At 40.0% G+C, this 20,103-nt stretch overlaps 2 protein-coding genes across 5 annotated transcripts in view; one reads left to right on the top strand and one right to left on the bottom strand.

Moving 5' to 3' along the window:
- LOC133596029 (delayed-rectifier potassium channel regulatory subunit KCNS2-like) overlaps positions 1–20,103 on the bottom strand; it is a 62,036-nt gene that overhangs the window by 7,774 nt on the left and 34,159 nt on the right. For 2 of the 4 annotated variants that reach the window (XM_061948799.2, XM_061948805.2), the window contains exon 2: positions 8,355–8,501. In XM_061948799.2, coding sequence (XP_061804783.1) covers positions 8,355–8,370 — 16 coding nt within the window. In that variant the 5' untranslated portion in view covers positions 8,371–8,501. Of the gene's footprint in view, positions 1–8,354; positions 8,502–12,509; positions 12,588–15,474; positions 15,530–20,103 lie in introns of those variants that run through there. The other 2 variants (XM_072912959.1, XM_061948800.2) reach the window with 2 other exon arrangements.
- LOC133596066 (NIPA-like protein 2) overlaps positions 12,821–20,103 on the top strand; it is a 64,026-nt gene continuing 56,743 nt past the window's right edge. The window contains exon 1 of the mRNA XM_061948823.2: positions 12,821–13,000. Coding sequence (XP_061804807.2) covers positions 12,914–13,000 — 87 coding nt within the window. The 5' untranslated portion in view covers positions 12,821–12,913. The remainder of the gene's footprint in view (positions 13,001–20,103) is intronic.

Below are 20,103 nucleotides of genomic sequence, written 5' to 3' on the forward strand. Positions count from 1 at the left end.
TATTTAAAATTGTAGATACACCATATCGGATGTGTAGGCATCACATTATCTCTAAGTAAATAAAGGTGTTTCTCACTAAACTTTTGTGCGCATTTTATTCTATTTTTTTAACAAATAAACTGGCTTTCCACCCCCTGAAAGGGGATTTGGGGCTAAACTACCAATTCTTGAGTTTTCTAGGTCATTAATCAACCCATGTCAAAATATAAAAAAATGACACTATCTTTAACGCGGATAGACAGCATACACAGTATGACTTTTCCACACTGACCTCCAATACGACCAAAACAAATTGGCTTTTTTTACTTTAGCGAAGATATCACCAACAACACAATCAGACAGACTATAAAGCCTGCACTAAAGCTATGACCTTATAAAATGCCTTTATTGGTTAGACACTGAAGGGTATGTTCACTATGTCTCAATAAATATCCATGATTGGCAGGGGTAGGCACAAAATGCTCAAAAATAAATGTTTGAGGGAGGCTTGAAACAGTAAGAGTAACACGTTTGCAAGTATGACACTGAAGTCGAGTTTATGCCCAACATGGCATTAAGTGTTACTGTATCTTTCTTGCAGAAACTAGTTCAACTGTTATCTGCAGTCTGAAATCATGGTCTCATCAGTGAAATTGTCTTCTGTATATTCCAGAAATGTTCAACATTTAAAATTCAATATAGTACTATTATTCTCAAGCTCAACAGCATTCTTAAAACCACACACAAGCACTTCAGTAGTGAATTATTAAACAATATCAGGCATTCATTTTTTGCCTGCTGGGATTTTTTTATATGAGAATATTGAATTACAAACCCTGTTTCCATATGAGTTGGGAAATTGTGTTGGATGTAAATATAAACGGAATACAATGATTTGCAAATCATTTTCAACCCATATTCAGTTGAATATGCTACAAAGACAACATATTTGATGTTCAAACTGATAAACTTTTTTTTTTAATGCAAATAATCATTAACTTTAGAATTTGATGCCAGCAACACGTGACAAAGAAGTTGGGAAAGGTTGTAATAAATACTGATAAAGTTGAGGAATGCTCACCAAACCCTTATTTGGAACATCCCACAGGTGAACAGGCAAATTAGGAACAGGTGGGTGCCATGATTGGGTATAAAAGTAGATTCCATGAAATGCTCAGTCATTCACAAACAAGGATGGGGCGAGGGTCACCACTTTGTCAACAAATGCGTGAGCAAATTGTTGAACAGTTTAAGAAAAACCTTTCTCAACCAGCTATTGCAAGGAATTTAGGGATTTCACCATCTACGGTCCGTAATATCATCAAAGGGTTCAGAGAATCTGGAGAAATCACTGCACGTAAGCAGCTAAGCCCGTGACCTTCGATCCCTCAGGCTGTACTGCATCAACAAGCGACATCAGTGTGTAAAGGATATCACCACATGGGCTCAGGAACACTTCAGAAACCCACTGTCAGTAACTACAGTTGGTCGCTACATCTGTAAGTGCAAGTTAAAACTCTCCTATGCAAGGCGAAAACCTTTAATCAACAACACTCAGAAACGCCGTCGGCTTCGCTGGGCCTGAGCTCATCTAAGATGGACTGATACAAAGTGGAAAAGTGTTCTGTGGTCTGACGAGTCCACATTTCAAATTGTTTTTAGAAACTGTGGACGTCGTGTTTTTCGGACCAAAGAGGAAAAGAACCATCCGGATTGTTATAGGCGCAAAGTTGAAAAGCCAGCATCTGTGATGGTATGGGGGTGTATTAGTGCCCAAGACATGGGTAACTTACACATCTGTGAAGGCGCCATTAATGCTGAAAGGTACATACAGGTTTTGGAGCAACATATGTTGCCACCCAAGCATTGTTACCATCGACGCCCCTGCTTATTTCAGCAAGACAATGCCAAGCCACATGTTACATCAACGTGGCTTCATAGTAAAAGAGTGCGGGTACTAAACTGGCCTGCCTGTAGTCCAGACCTGTCTCCCATTGAAAATGTGTGGCTCATTATGAAACCTAAAATACCACAACCGAGACCCCCGGACTGTTGAACAACTTAAGCTGTACATCAAGCAAGAATGGGAAAGAATTCCACCTGATAAGCTTCAAAAATGTGTCTCCTCAGTTCCCAAACGTTTACTGAGTGTTGTTAAAAGGAAAGGCCATGTAACACAGTGGTGAACATGCCCTTTCCCAACTACTTTGGCACGTGTTGCAGCCATGAAATTCTAAGTTAATTATTATTTTCGGAAAAAAAAATTAAGTTTATGAGTTTGAACATCAAATATCTTGTCTTTGTAGTATATTCAATTGAATATGGGTTGAAAAGGATTTGCAAATCATTGTATTCCATTTATATTTACATCTAACACAATTTCCCAACTCATATGGAAACGGGGTTTGTATAATAGGTGAAGGATGCTTTCCCTCTCAATTATTCTAGCTTACCTCAGGGAGCACACAGTGGTGAGTTGGGACTATTACCTAAAAACTTACAAAATGTTGTATTGTAATTTTGTTATCAGTAAAAAATGTAAGTGTATTATCCGTTATTTCATATCTGCAAAAGTGTTGAATATACTTTGTTGTTGCCCTTTCACATAAATTATGGTTTGAATTTAACTGGAAATACACAACTTTAGTGAAGACCTAAGAAGAAGTGAGGATTTACCCACATTTACTTAATCAACTATGGAACTCATTTGACAAGTTTTTTGTGTAGAGGTTTGCAACCAGGGACTGGAAAATCTCAGAATATCAATAATTCTTGTTTCTTGCCAGCATTAGACGAGTGCTGCCTATGGGAGTTGTGCGTAAATTGAGCATGTACAGTGGTACAAGTGCCCCACCAAGATCTTTTTTGGTATTTATTTGAGCACTCAAAATACATCAGATTACAAAGGAGAAAGATTTTACGCTGCTACAGAAAGAAAGGAGAAAGAGCAAGAAGGAGCGAGAGAGAAAGACAGACAAAGTACTCTTCCAGAACTTTATAGCCTTTTGGGAATGAGAGGGGAAGGAGGAGGGTCGGGGCGACACGTCCCATCCCCGGGAGGAAGAAGAAGAGGGAGGAAGATGAGTAAAACACACTTAATCTGATTGTGATATTAGCAAAAACCAGGAATGTTTTGATTAAACATTACACATGCAGTCACAATCACAAATGAAACCCATTTGAAGAGTAACCTTTGACAAATCAATCAGTCAATCAAAGATTATTTATATAGCCCTGAATCACAAATGTCTCAAAGGGCTGCACAAACCACAACGGTATCCTCGAATCTGATCAGGGCAATAATGAACTCAACCCAATGGGACTCAACCATGTGGGGGCCCCTAGATGACCGGTGCAATGGATGTCGAGAAGGAAAAATACAACATAAATTAGTGATCAACCAACATCACAGCAATCTTTGTCCTAATCATGGATGAGGTGAAGTTTTGGAAGTAAGAAGAACCAAGCAAAGCTGTCGCCAGAAAGCCCCAAGAATGTGTAAAGGGTCATAAACAGACCAATGCAGTGAAGATAAAGCCACACACAAACTTTTAGACTCAAATTGTGGTTTTAGACAAAAGATTACAAAAATGCCATGACAGGCCACAAACCAAATGTGGTTAGTGACACAAAAAGTTGAAAGCTGTGAATATTTTTCGCTAGGTTATCTTAGGTGAAAGACTGTCTAACCATTTTTAAAATAGAGTGGATTAAATTGTCTCTGATGGAGAAAAAGGTGGATTTGAATGAATAGGTATGCAGGTGATATGGTCCGGCCTGGCCTGTGTCACTCCAACAGCCATTTTGCTGAGACGACATGGTAAAGGATGTATTTGTGGGGAGAGCTCAAAGCCCTGCGGGACTTTTGGAGCCACCTTTATCACAATCTCACATGGGCTGAGTAGTTTAAAGTGTGTCCGCCTGCTGCTTCAAGCGGTCTGCAAATCCCTGAGCATTGCTGAAGAAGATGTGTGGAAGTCAAAATCATATCTGTAGAAATGTGATGTTCTATCAATGAGGATGATGCAATTTGTATCTAGATTCACTGGCATCAATACATTGCATTTACATACAGTAATAATTATAACAATGTGTATAATAATACGTAATATTCATGCTGACATGAGAGGATAACACAATCATAAATTAAATTTTAAGTCCAGACAAGGCAATTTGTGTACAAATTGAGTGCAAATGCTGAAGCGCTGGACTGAAATGCTTAACGGAACATGTGGAATTACGAGAATAGTAAACATTTTTGGAATGGGGTAAATTATCATTATTGTTTTTTAAATGGTCCACAATGTTTTGGTGATGGAATGATGTGACTTGGTTGAGAAATCTGGAAAAAGGCCATTAATTCCAGTGGGAATGTTTGGACCTGAAAAAGTGGAAGTTTGTAAAACTGGGAATTATGTTATGTAGATAATAAATAGTCTGAAACTTTTAAGTGAGTTTATTTCGTGCTGGGATTGAATTCTTAGGTAATTTGTGTTAGAGAAATGGGGAATAGCAGGAAAAGTGGCAATGTGCAAATTTCCTAAATGAGCTGAATGTTTTAATGTTAGAATAGCTTTTAATGAGTAATTGAATGTGAAAATATAAATAAAGGAATTTACATGGAATTAGTATTTTCAGGATATGTTTTGACGTATTTTTGCGATGGTAAATAGTTCTTGAATCTGAATGTTTTCATGTTGGAATGGATGGAATTAGTAAAGAGATGTTTAACTTTAAAATGTATTTATTTTCAACTGAAATTTTGTTGCCGAAAATGTGGCCTGATTAAAAATGTAGACATTTTTGGAACTTATATTATGCCTTGAATATATAGCCTTTGTGTCCTAAGTGAGTTAAACAACTTAACAATAGAATACTTTGAATTGGTTGAGAAATTTGGAAGAGTTAAGCTTCCAAAAAACTGATCAGAATAAAATAAGTAAAATAATTTTGATGCAGAATAACATTCACACAATTCTCAATATCTGAATCCTAATACCCATTTTTATTTGCTGCCTTAAATCTCAAAGAAGAGCAAGCTGACATTCAAAATGTCAATGCACTTTCAATGTTGATTTCTGTATAATAAAAGGCACCCTGACTGTGACATCTTCATTGTCTATGACTTAACTTTCTGCCCTTCATATGTTTTTGTGTGGAATGTACTGTACATAGGGTAAAGGTTGTAAGCGGAAAATAGACACAAAACATTTTGAAATGCTAATAAAACGAACCACAGGTGTAAAATAACAATTGCAAATGTGTTAATGACTATAACAACAGGGCATTTAAAACTCCCTGTAATTCGCCTGTTCTGTGCAGAATTACATTGCAAGTCGCCGTATTACATTTGCTGTTTGGACAAACAATCCTGTAGTCATCTTGATTGATATATTGAGTTAAGCAGTTGAGTAGTTTAAAAAATCAAACATCCGATCAGCTCAATGAACTGCTTTGCTGCTATCTAGTTTCCATGTCCAATGCAACTGTATACCATCCACATACTGTAGACCAGAATACATTGGAGTGATTTTGCGTAAGAGAATGGTGCAAAGAAAGATTAGGAGGAGATAAAGATGTCAGAATGAGGACAAGACCAAGTGGAGGAGAGAAGAGTTTTTCTTCCTCTTTTGAAAGCAGAGGCAGAGGCTTGACCTTCCATATTGTGCTGCACCAGGAACATCAGAAGCTAACAATATCCTGAAGGGATGGATACCAAATTCTGTACTTTTATAGGTACCGACAAAATTCGGTCGGTACTACGGTCGGTACTACCATTAACGTAAAATCAAATGGTGCTATATTTCGATACCTTTGTTGTACGTGACGTCACATCCAGTTGCCGACCCGTCACGTCTGGTTGCAAACTGAACACCGGCTCAAGGAAACTCTAGGAAAATCACTCAAGCAGCACTCAGGGCAGACTCAGCCAAACTCCCTCCAAGTAATTGTGCAATTTTTTTAACACCAACAAAGCAAGTATGCCTGGTAGAAAAACGGTTAAACGTAAAGTAAGACTCCACTCTTCCAATTTACACTGGATTTGCCAGAGACAGGCTGCTATTAATTAGCATTAGAGGTTTTACATGGCAGTTTCAACACCTCCAAATGTGGTAATGAAAACTACAGCTAAGATGAATGTTACAATCAAACAGTTGATATGTAATAAGCACAACATACACATTATAAAACATTTTAGGGTGCAACATAACACATTCAGCTTCATGGGATAACAAAGTACTGACGTTTAATGGCTTGGAAGTGTAGCTTAATTGCAAATGAGAATTCAATTTCATGGAAAACAATATATAACAACTGACCAACACAGGTGTCATAATCAGCTATTTTTTAAATGTTACTTTAGAAAAATAACATTTTATTACCAACATTTATCAACACACACAAAAGTACTGAAATGTGGTACTTTTAAGTACCGGTATTGATTCCCAGGTACCGGGAATTGGTACATTATACTCCTATTTGAACATGAAGCTGTCCACATAGCCACATGGAAAATGTAACAGCCCACATACATGATAAAAAACTGTCATTCATAGATCACCGTGATCACCCACCATCCCTGATAGAGGAACATGCAGCCTCTAGCAAGATTGATGGCCATTGGAAATGAAAATGCAATCTGGTACAGTCATATTTATTATGACACATCAAATATAGGATGCATTGATTCATTTTCCGTCTTCCCATTAACACCATATTAATGCCATCTAATGGGCCTTGATTATTATGGCAGAAAGAGCAGGCAGACCAAAAAGAAAGCTGAATAAATAGAAATGTAAAAAAAAAAAAAAAAGATGTTGCTTTTTCAGTGTTAGAGCAGGCCAGGGTGTAAAGAGTGTGTGCTCTTACACTATACACTACTGAATACTTGGAATTCTCCCAAGTTTCAAGATGTTGTTCGGGTGTGTACAGCATAGGGAGGCAACAATAAACGGTATCAATTAGAAGCATGGGAAATAATAGATTTTTAGATGCATCGCAATTCAGACATGGACGATAATACAATCGATTAGTAAACGCCAATAATCGATAATAGATATATTTATTGTAAATAGAATAATGCAGACTGTTCTAAAATTTGTCTGACTGCAGCGAGCCACATCAAAGAGATTTGACCAGATTCTTTATTATTTTGCACACATTTCTATGAAGTTGATAAATGTAATGGGATTAATTTAACTGTTTTTCATTACAAATGCTCTGTTTTTAAAAGTTGCAAATGATAAACGCTTATTTAGTGAATCGACAACAAATGTAAAACTGCATCTATATACATAAATTAAAGATGCATCAATAATCGATTTTTAATCAAATCGTAGCTCCTGAATCAAAATCGAATCGTGAGGTGGCCGAAGATTCCCACCTCTAGTATTAATGATAACCGCGATAAAAGTCCAGAATGGTTACCGTTTTAAATTAAAATTATCCAAAAAACTTTGATAAACTCACGGACGAGCTTAAATACTAACATGAAAACAAGAGACAACAACAATAACTGTGATAAGAAACAATGTACCCCAATATAAACACATTACTGTCTGAGCAACTAAGCTATTCAATTGTGCACATGGAACCTCAAGCTGTGACCTCTTATGACAGAGTGATTGTTCTATTCTCAAAGGAATAGAGGCAGAAGTGTTTTTACAGTTTGTACAAGGACAGCTGAAGAGTATAGAATGTCACAACGCCTGTCAGAAATAATAAATATTAATAATATATTAGATTTTTTTTTTTACACAATTTCCAATTAAATAAATCTTAATGTGCAACAGTGCAAGCCAATATTTAAAACAATAGCTTAGTCATTAAAACAGATAGACTAAAACACTGTCAGTGACGCATAAAAACATAAAACATGAAAAATAGTGGGTTTTCTAACAGTTTCTAACATATAAAAAAAATCTTTGTTTAAAAGATTTCAGTTTATGTATAAGTACTTTTCGAGCACATTCAACAATACCACGATAATAATAATAAACGTGATAATTTTGGTCACAATAACCATGATGTAAAATGTTCATATCGCTACATACCTAGTACAGTGCATATACCAATTAAATGCACAATTACCCCTATATGACCTTGCTGAAGATAGACAGTACTAAGCATTTAATTGGTAGTTGTTGTTTGTTTGTTTTTACAGAAGTAGCCATGATATACTGTACATACTTTAAGTATGTGTGGTTGCAGGCCAGTGGGAGATACTCAGATGAAAGCATGCAACAGCTTTACCAACACAGGACTGATTGGAAACGCCAGAAAAAATAGTAAATGCATGTTCTTTTCACATAAATAAAGCAGGATCAGTGAGATCAGACGAGAGTTTTGAGTAAATCCCTTTGACAGGAGCTTACCTGCAGCTGGACCCATACAGCATGGAGATGTTTAGCTTCATTTGCATCAGACAGTCCTTTCTCTGCTTCCCTTTCAGCTGCAGATGAGATTCCCAAATGCGGATTCAGACATCCTAAAAACACCTGTAGCCGGGAACATTACTGGCCCTGAAAAGAGATATCAGGTGGCTGTTTGAAATTAGCTTCATTGTACGAGAAACAAAGCAGAGTTAGCCTGTTTGTATTATCTTCCCTTCTAAAGGCTAAGAATAATAAATCCCTTTCTGGCTAAATGTATTTGTTATTTCAATGTTGACAGAAAAATATACGGCATCTAATTACATATGTTACACACTTCAATATTATCTGATCATGCAACAAGATGTTCTGAGCATTTTTTGGAGGGAGTTAGGGCTGGGAGATATATTGAGTTTGTAAGATATATCGATATATTTTTAAACAAGATATGAATTAAGAAAATATCGTAATATCGATATAATTTATTTCACGTTAAAATGACCAAACACCGCGTATTTGTGTTCCTTGTTCTCCCCCGCTCCCCTCCACCAGCTACTAAACCCCTCCCCTTCCTCCTTCCAAGACGTGCTTGCACATATAAGAACATCCATGATTGGTTGGTTGTTTACTATGATGAGTCATGATTGGTTGAGATTAGGGCAATCAGAAGCAACGTAGAGCGGGTCATCGAACCAGGAAGAGAAATCACAACAGACATCCCAAATGACGACGAGAGAGTCGGAGAAGACAAGAGAGAATTTTCAAGCGGGCGATATATATATTTAAAAAAAACTAGTGTAAAATCGCAGAGGGATTCTCTTTCTTAGATTTTTCTTTTAGCGATGTAGACGACATCCAGGAAACCCACAATGCGTCTACGTGGCCACATTTGGACAAATGCAATGTGTCTGGATAAAACAATGGCCAACATTTGAGTTGTTTATCTTGTAAGCCCAAATCAAAACTGCTCTCAACATGGAAGACGTGGAACACACATTTAAGAACACACATGATTGTGGACATGTGATGACTTTTGCTACAGTATAGCCTGTCTAAATGCTACATTTCATTTTCATTGGTGTTTTACAACAAGACTGACATTTTCTTCATTATTTCTACTCTTTATATTTTGACATTGAATAGTTGACTCATTTTGAAACAAACAAGATCATAGTCGCACAAGTAAGTCAAGTCACTTACTTGGCGCTGACCACAGACATGTGGTCTAGTACAGGGGTCGGCAACCCGCGGCTCTGGAGCCGCATGCGGCTCTTTGATCACTCTGATGCGGCTCAGCAGCTTACTTGCTGAACCCCCCAATTTTCGCGTGAGACTTCCGGATTTCAGTGCCTCTCGCAGAAAACTCCCGGGATTAATATTCACCGATTTTCACCCTCATGGCTATAATAAGGGCGTACCATGATGGTACAACATTTGGCGCCCTCTACAATCTGTATTAACAGCGTGCCAGCCCCACACTTTTTATACCATATACATTTTCTGCTTGCACACGTATGTGACAGCAAAGCATACTTGGTCAACAGCCACACAGGTTACACTGACGGTGGTCATATAAAACAACTTTAACACTCTTACTAATAATGCGCCACACTTTGAACCAAAACCAAACAAGAATGACAAACACATTTCGGGAGAACATCTGCACCTTAACACAACATAAACACAACAGAACAAACACCCAGAATCCCATGCAGCCCTGACTCTTCCGGGCTACATTTTACACCCCTGCTACCACCAAACCCCGCCCCCACCCCAACCCTGCTCCCTCACACATCACCCCCCCCCCCCCCACCCACCCCCCACCCCCCCACCCCTCTCTGTGCATCGGTTGAGGTGGGCGGGGTTTGGTAGCGGGGGGGGGGGGGGGGGGGGGGTGTATAATGTATCCCGGAAGAGTTAGGGCTGCATGGGATTCTGGGTATTTGCCCTGTTGTGTTTATGTTGTGTTACGGTGCAGATGTTCTCCCGAAATTTGTTTGTCATTCTTGTTTGGTGTGGGTTCACAGTGTGGCGCATTATTAGTAAGAGTGTTAAAGTTTTTTTGTTTTTTTTTATACCGCCACCGTCAGTGTGACCTGTGTGGTTGTTGACCAAGTGTGCCTTGCTGTCCCCAACTGACCAAGCGGAAGCCCCATACAACGTGTGGCTGATCAGGCACGCTGGCTGTAGTGGGTGCTATATGCTGTACCATCACAGCACGCATGACGCTGAACCAATCATTTAAAACCCGCTTGCCGCACCAGCTTTCAAATGCCACATAAAGGTGCGGGCAGCGTGTCTGAGACCCCTGGTTTATACATAGCACAAAGCAAAAAAAAATATTTGTATGCAGTGTTGTTTCATTTAAAATTTCAAAAAAAATTTGCGGCTCCCATTGTTTTCTATAATTTGTGAAACTGGTCAAAATAGCTCTTTGACTGGTAAAGGTTGCCGACCCCTGGTCTAGTAGGACCACAGAACCATACGTGTGTTACAGTCCATTACATTGTCAACTGGGAATTAAAAAGTACCTGCCTGGAAATTTATTTTTTATCTGAGTTTGATACATTTTGTATCATTTGCAGAGCAATATTATTTATTTTATGTAGAAAGAATATGTTTCTATTTTATTTATACATTCTTTGTTTTCCTATTTTATTTATGTCATGTAATTCTGTGCTACTTAAACAGTTTATTTTCTGTGCTGTTAATACCCATCTTGACTAACTGTACAGTTGTCGTTCACTTCAATTTCACTGAATATCACTCAAAAATTAATATATTTATAATAATATTTTCACCGGAAAATATATCGAATATAGAGTTTAAGTAAAAATATATCAAGATATATTTTTTCGGCCATATCGCCAAGCCCTAGAGGTAGTTATCAAAAATACTTAAATATATGCTTGTCGCCCTGACTTGCGTTATCTATCAATCTGAAAAAGATAATAATGATCAAAAATACTTTCCTATACCTTATGCACCTTGTGTAACAATGACATTATATATATACATACTAATATATATATATATATATATATATATATATATATATATATATATATATATATATATATATATATATATATATATATATATATATATATACATATATATATATATATGCTCCTCCACATCGAGAGGAGCCAGATGAGGTGGTTCGGGCATCTGGTCAGGATGCCACCCGAACGCCTCCCTAGGAAGGAGGAGGCCACGGGGAAGACCCAGGACACGCTGGGAACACTATCTCTCCCGGCTGGCCTGGGAACGCCTCGGGATCCCCCGGGAGAAGCTGGACGAAGTGGCTGGGGAGAGGGAAGTCTGGGCTTCCTTGCTTAAGCTGCTGCCCCCGCGACCCGACCTCGGATAAGCGGAAGAAAATGGATGAATGGATGGATAATATATATATATATATATATATATATATATATATATATATACATCCATCCATCCATTTCCTACCACTTATTCCCTTCAGTGTGTATATATATATATATATATATATATATATATATATATATATATATATATATATATATATATATATATATCCATCCATTTCCTACCGCTTATTCCCTTCAGTGTAAATATATATATATATATATATATATATATATATATATATATATATATATATATATATATATATATATATATATATATATATACAATATCTAACTATGTCCACATGTAACAATAAAAAACAGCAGAAGAACAACAAAAGCTATTTATGAAAATAAACAGATAATTGAAAGATAACTTGTCGATACAGGTCACAATAGTATCGACCCTATAGTGATACCTTGGTGGTGCCTTCCGTCCTGACAAACCACTACACAACTGTAACATGAATATTCAATCCTACAATTGATTTAAGTTTCATTTTCAAACAGAACTAATGCACATAATTGCACATTTTATTTAACTATGAATGTAGAAATGGTGAGTTGGGGTAATTTCGCATTTAGAGGCAGCCACTTTGTCAACCCGGAAGAGGAGCTGCAGTCCGAAAACAATGTATGTAGAGTTAAGAAACGTCAATTAAAGGGTGAACTTCCAAGCAATAGCAAGTTATTTCTTATATTTTACCAAGTTTGTACTGAAGTAAGGTGTCAAAAAAGATTGGAACACACATATGACACAAAATTTGCTTACCATCAGTAAACACAAGTCTGTCGTTAGCACGTTCGTGACGCATTCAAAAACCCCTCAATATGTTCGTATTATTTTCTAAATCTAACCCTTTTACCTAAGTTGGAATAATAAAATATGTACTTTGATACATTTCATGTTTAAATTAATTTACAAGTAATATTTTAGTTCTGCATTCATTATTAGACGAAAAATGAGGCACCGTAAGGCGATATAGTCATATTTCCCATGGTCTTAAAATTCTCACACGTGACCTTGACTTCTTTGGCGTGGATAAGTTTTCCCTGAGTTTGGTCTGCGGCGGCGGAGGTGCGGGATGCAGGGGACAGAGAGCGGGGACAAATGTATGCCAAACATGTGAAGAGGGCAGCTTTGGAATAACAAAATATCCTATTTGACTAAGAAAAATGGCAAATTTAAGTGTTCGCTGGGAGGCTCTTAACTTGACTATAGCGCTGACTCACCGGGCTGAAGTCATGGAAAATCCTCTTCAGGTAAGCATCCATTATCATACAACTAATATAGTAATATTTTTTTAACCTTCTGAAATCATTACTGAGCTATAATTGAAAACACCCATATATTCTCATTACCATTTACAGTAGAAAAATGAAAGTGTGGCGCAGTGGAAGAGTGGCCGTGCGCGACCCGAGGGTCCCTGGTTCAATCCCCACCTAGTACCAACCTCGTCATGTCCGTTGTGTCCTGAGCAAGACACTTCACCCTTGCTCCTGATGGGTGCTGGTTAGCGCCTTGCATGGCAGCTCCCTCCATCAGTGTGTGAATGTATGTGTGAATGGGTAAATGTGGAAGTAGTGTCAAAGCGCTTTGAGTACCTTGAAGGTAGAAAAGCGCTATACAAGTACAACCCATTTATCATTTATTTAAAGTTTGTGGGAGTTTTTTTTTTTCATCTTTCAAGTCTCTCCACTTGCCATCTGGAGCACTAATGCTCAAAAATAGATTAACATCCTTAAAGAATGCTCAGTGTAGTCTCTAATGCTTTTTGTGTAATGAGCAGTGAGTAAGGCTGCCAGCACAAAGATTATTTGATGCTAGCACCTGCCAAAAATATTTTCTAAAGCACCGTTTGTCAACCTCTACTAAGCCGAGACACATATTTATATTACTTTTTCATTAAAAACCACCTCAGAAAACACTTGGCTCTCCAAGTACCACCATAATGACCAACATTATTACACAGTAGCGCAGCACGCCTAAGTATTCATTTAAAGGGGAACATTATCACCAGACCTATATAAGCGTCAATATATACCTTGATGTTGCAGAAAAAATACCATATATTTTTTTAACCGATTTCCGAACTCTAAATGGGTGAATTTTGACGAATTAAACGCCTTTCTATTATTCGCTCTCGATGTGACGTCACATCGGGAAGCAATCCGCCATTTTCTCAAACACATTACAAACACCGAGTCAAATCAGCTCTGTTATTTTCCATTTTTTCGACTGTTTTCCGTACCTTGGAGACATCATGCCTCGTCGGTGTGTTGTCCGACAACACGAACAGGGACGGATTCAAGTTGCACCAGTGGCCCAAAGATGCGAAAGTGGCAAGAAATTGGACGTTTGTTCCGCACACTTTACCGACGAAAGCTATGCTACGACAGAGATGGCAAGAATGTGTGGATATCCTGTGACACTCAAAGCAGATGCGTTTCCAACGATAAAGTCAAAGAAATCTGCCGCCAGACCCCCATTGAATCTGCCGGAGTGTGTGAGCAATTCAGGGACAAAATACCTCGGTAGCACGGCAAGCAATGGCGGCAGTTTGTTCCCGCAGACGAGCGAGCTAAACCCCCTGGATGTCTTGGCTCACACCGTCCCTTATGCCACTGAAGATGATCAAGAGAAGAATATCGACCCTAGCTTCCCTGGCCTGCTGACATCAACTCCAAAACTGGACAGATCAGCTTTCAGGAAAAGATAGCGGATGAGGGTATGTCTACAGAATATATTAATCGGTGAAAATTGGGCTGTCTGCACTCTTAAAGTTCATGTTGTTGCCAAATGTATTTCATGTGCTCTAAACCTAGTTCATAGTTGTTAGTTTCTTTTAATGCCAAACAAACACATACCAATTGTTGGTTAGAAGGCGATCGCCGAATTCGTCCTCGCTTTCTCCCGTGTCGCTGGCTGTCGTGTCGTTTTCGTCGGTTTCGCTTGCATACGGTTCAAACCGATATGGCTCAATAGCTTCAGTTTTTTCTTCAATTTCGTTTTCGCTACCTGCCTCCACACTACAACCATCCGTTTCAATACATGCGTAATCTGTTGAATCGCTTAAACCACTGAAATCCGAGTCTGAATCCGAGCTAATGTCGCTATAGCTTGCTGTTCTATGCGCCATGTTTGTTTGTGTTGGCATCACTTTGTGACGTCACAGAAAAATGGATGGGTGTATATAACGATGGTTAAAATCAGGCACTTTGAAGCTTTTTTTAGGGATATTGCGTGATGGGTAACATTTTGAAAAAAACTTCGAAAAATAAAATAAGCCACTGGGAACTGATTTTTAATGGTTTTAACCCTCCTGAAATTGTGATAATGTTCCCCTTTAAATCAAGGCAGACGTTTTATTTAACAAGTATATTTAATATTTTTGGCCACTGTAACATTACACACTATTTGAACAGAAAAACTGTGTTTGAATATAGGAAACTAAGGCCATGTCCACACGAACAAAGATACCTAATAAACGCATACTTATCTCTGCGTTTAGGGCTCTTGTCTACACGCAGACGCATACTTTTGTCTTTAAAAACGCAGACTTATACATCCAAAACTCTCCGCTCAGCGTATGCGTGTACACGACACAAACGGAGACTTGTGATGACGTCACGGTTGTGCGCTGTCATTTCCAAGCTCAACCGCCCTGAGATCAGTAGGTGGTGAGTTCAAACCCCGGCCGAGTCATACCAAAGACTGTAAAAATGGGGCCCATTACCTCCCTGTTTGGCACTCAGCATCAAGGGTTGGGATTGGGGGTTAAATCGCCAAAAATGATTCCTGAGCGCGGCCACCGCTGCTGCTCACTGCTCCTCACCTCCCAGGGGGTGGAACAAGGGGATGGGTCAAATGCAGAGAGTAATTTCACCACACCTAGTGTGTGTGTGACTATCAGTGGTACTTTAACAACACTGTCTTGCTGGCTTTAAACACACTATAAGAGGACTATAACGTATGTTTGAACGTAAATATGCTGCTCTTTTCACTCAACATTAAGAAAAAAAAGACACATCAGAATGACAGGCAGATGTTTTGGATGTGATCGCTGTCGGACCTCCACCTGATGCGACAAATTTGACAAGCAAGACTTTTTGCTCTGTGTCATAAGAAAGGTGCAACATTATCTTATGCTTTTAGTCCTTGTTTGACAACAAATCATGAAGTCAACTTACGTGTCTTGCTTCCATTTTTGTAGATGCGACCCTGCTCGCGCATAAAAAGCAACTAATAAATCATAATGTAGCGACCTCCTTGTAGTGCAGGGGTGTCAAACTCAAATACAGAGTAGGCCAAAATTTAAAACTGAACAAAGCCGCGGGCCGAGGTTGAACAAATTAACCTTTTAATAGGGACCCAAACAAGTTTTGCATTGAATATTGAACAAGCAAGGCTTATATAACTTTATAGTGACATGCAAAATCGAGTTTCAAATAATAATAATAATAATTCAAAAATACCAATGGCGTATCAAATACAATTTAAATAAAAATTGAATGCCTCTTTTCTATTTGCAGCCTTCTGAGGTAAATATCAACATTAGCTTTTTCCACAGGCTAATACATTTGAAAATAAAATAACAATGAATAAATCAACCATTCAGGCCTTTTGACTACTCAGTTTGCAACACACTGATCTAATCTGATGTGCCCAAGCCAGATACCTGGCATCTTTTCTTGGATGCTAGTTCATTAATGTCGGGGCTCAGGTGGGCGGGGTTTGGTGGTAGCGGGGGGGTGTATATTGTAGCGTCCCAGAAGAGTTAGTGCTGCAAGGGGTTCTGGGTATTTGTTCTGTTGTATTTATGTTGTGTTACGGTGCGGATGTTCTCCCAAAGTGTTTGTCATTCTTGTTTGGTGTGGTTTCACAGTGTGGCGCATATTTGTAACAGTGTTAAAGTTGTTTATGCGGCCACCCTCAGTGTGACCTGTATGGCTGTTGATCAAGTATGCCTTGCATTCACTTATGTGTGTGTAGAAGCCGCATATATCATGTGACAGGGGCTGGCACGCTGTTTGTATGGAGGAAAAGTAGACGTGACGACAGGTTGTAGAGGACGCTAGAGGCAGTGCCTTTAAGGCACGCCCCCAATATTGTTGTCCGGGTGGAAATCGGGAGAAATTTGTGAGAATGGTTGCCCCGGGAGTCTTTCGAGAGGGGCACTGAAAATCCGGAGGGTTGGCAAGTATGAGAATTAGCGGTGAATGCGATGTTGCAGCGGCATCGCCGCTGTATAATACCGGCGGGCCAGCTCTAATGTTAATTTGATATTTTACAAATTTGGCCCGCGGGCCAGAGTTTGACACCCATGTTGTAGTGTGTACTGATGTTGAAGACAATATACACTTCATTACACATGTACCATGTGTATTGGGGCGGTATAGCTCGGTTGGTAGAGTGGCCATGCCAGCAACTTGAGGGTTGCAGGTTCAATCCCCGCTTCCGCCATCCTAGTCACTGTCGTTGTGTCCTTGTGCAAGACACTTTACCCACCTGCTCCCAGTGCCACCCACACTGGTTTAAATGTAACTTAGATATTGGGTTTCACTATGTAAAGCGCTTTGAGTCACTAGAGAAAAAGCGCTATATAAATATAATTCACTTCACTTCACTACCAAATCACTATATCAATGACTAAATGCTTTATAATTCCCTTAAACATGCAAAATGGTTTCCTTGGCTCGTTAGTGCGTGCTGGTTTTAGAAATAATGTACACTTCACTGCACATGTAATACATCACCATGTTGCTGAACATGTTATAATTCTATCAGTGTTGGGTTTCAGCAGCACAGGTGTGCATTTTCTCTTTAATAATGTTCCCAGGAATCTGTGTACGTGGAGGCTGGTTTTAAAGATAATGTGCATGTCATTGTACATCTAAAGTCGATCAAAATAAACAGAATAGGAGGTGTAATGCCACCAAGTCAGCTGTTGCTGCTTTTTCCAGGCTTCTGATTGGACAAAATGTGCATGACAGCAGGTGTATAAGTTTACGGTAGACATAGACAGTTTTGAAACTACACTTGTGTGGATGGAGATTGTTTTAACCCCTAATATATGTTTTTGAAACTCTCCGCGTTCGTGTGGACATGGCCTAAAACACTGTACTTGAATCAAGTGATTACTTGGCGTACACGTTGGCTCCATCTCGTGATACCACAGTTCGGGAATCACTGTAGTAAAATATAGTGTTGAGCAGGGGTCGTCAATGTTAATGCCTAAACATCCATCCATCCATCCATCCATCCATCCATCTTCTTCCGCTTATCCAAGGTCGGGTCGCGGGGGCAGCAGCCTAAGCAGGGAAGCCCAGACTTCCCCCTCCCCAGCCACTTCGTCGAGCTCTTCCCGGGGGATGCCGAGGCGTTCCCAGGCCAGCCGGGAGACATAGTCTTCCCAACGTGTCCTGGGTCTTCCCCGTGGCCTCCTACCAGTCGGACGTGCCCTAAACACCTCCCGAGGGAGGCGATCGGGTGGCATCCTGACCAGATGCCCGAACCACCTCATCTGGCTCCTCTCGATGTGGAGGAGCAGCGGCTTTACTTTGAGCTCCCCGCGGATGACAGTGCTTCTCACCCTATCTCTAAGGGAGAGCCCCGCCACCCGGCGTAGGAAACTCATTTCGGCCGCTTGTACCCGTGATCTTGTCCTTTCGGTCATAACCCAAAGCTCATGACCATAGGTGAGGATGGGAACGTAGATCGACCGGTAAATTGAGAGCTTTGCCTTCCGGCTCAGCTCCTTCTTCACCACAACGGATCGATACAGCGTCCGCATTACTGAAGATGCCGCACCGATCCGCCTGTCGATCTCACGATCCACTCTCCACATGCCTAAACAGACATTTGTAAACTAAACTACATTGTGTTGGATCAATGTTAATGCCGAATTGAAAGGCACAAAAATTGTGTAAAAAATTGCAGTGGAATACAAAATAATATATTACAAAAAAGTCTAAGTAACCAAAAATGTCATGACCACTCTGCAGTACCTCTGCGGACATCCTCGGGCAGTGATTCTCAAACTGTGGTGGTACGTGGGCTCCATCTAGTTGTACCGTACACCACAGATTTGATTCATTATTTAGTACAGTGTTTTATTTTCCTATATTCAAACATATTGTTGCTGTTCAAACTGTGTGTATAACAGTGGCTAAAACATTAAATAAAGCATTTGCCTTGTTTTTAATGAATAGTTAGACCTACAATGCTACTGCATTTTAATGTTGGTCATGGGACGGCGTGGCGCAGTGGAAGAGTGGCCGTGCGCGACCCGAGGGTCCCTGGTTCAATCCCCACCTAGTACCAACCTCGTCATGTCCGTTGTGTCCTGAGCAAGACACTTCACCCTTGCTCCTGATGGGTGCTGGTAGCGCCTTGCATGGCAGCTCCCTCCATCAGTGTGTGAATGTGTGTGTGAATGGGTAAATGTGGAAGTAGTGTCAAAGCGCTTTGAGTACCTTGAAGGTAGAAAAGCGCTATACAAGTACAACCCATTTATCATTTATTTATCAATCAATCAATCTTTATTTATATAGCCCTAAATCACAAGTGTCTCAAAGGGCTGCACAAGCCACAACGACATCCTCGGTACAAAGCCCACATACGGGCAAGGAAAAACTCACCCCAGTGGGACGTCGATGTGAATGACTATGAGAAACCTTGGAGAGGACCGCATATGTGGGTAACCCCCCCCCCTCTAGGGGAGACCGAAAGCAATGGATGTCGAGTGGGTCTGACATAATATTGTGAGAGTCCAGTCCATAGTGGATCCAACATAATAGTAGTAAGAGTCCAGTCCATAGTGGGGCCAGCAGGACACCATCCCGAGCGGAGATGGGTCAGCAGCGCAGAGATGTTCCCAGCCGATGCACAGGCGAGCGGTCCACCCCGGGTCCCGACTCTGGACAGCCAGCACTTCATCCATGGCCATCGGACCTGTGCCCCCCCCCCTCAAGGAAAAGGGGAGCAGAGGAGAAAAGAAAAGAAACGGCAGATCAACTGGTCTAACAGGGGGGCTATTTAAAGGCTAGAGTATACAAATGAGTTTTAAGATGGGACTTAAATGCTTCTACTGAGGTAGCATCTCTAATTGTTACCGGGAGGGCATTCCATAGTACTGGAGCCCGAATAGAAAACGCTCTATAGCCCGCAGACTTTTTTTGGGCTCTGGGAATCACTAATAAGCCGGAGTTCTTTGAACGCAGATTTCTTGCCGGGACATATGGTACAATGCAATCGACAAGATAGGACGGAGCTAGACCGTGTAGTATTTTATACGTAAGTAGTAAAACCTTAAAGTCACTTCTTAAGTGCACAGGAAGCCAGTGCAGGTGAGCCAGTATAGGCG

This window comes from Nerophis lumbriciformis, linkage group LG04, assembly GCF_033978685.3.
Source record: "Nerophis lumbriciformis linkage group LG04, RoL_Nlum_v2.1, whole genome shotgun sequence".
Taxonomy (NCBI): Eukaryota; Metazoa; Chordata; class Actinopteri; order Syngnathiformes; family Syngnathidae; genus Nerophis; species Nerophis lumbriciformis.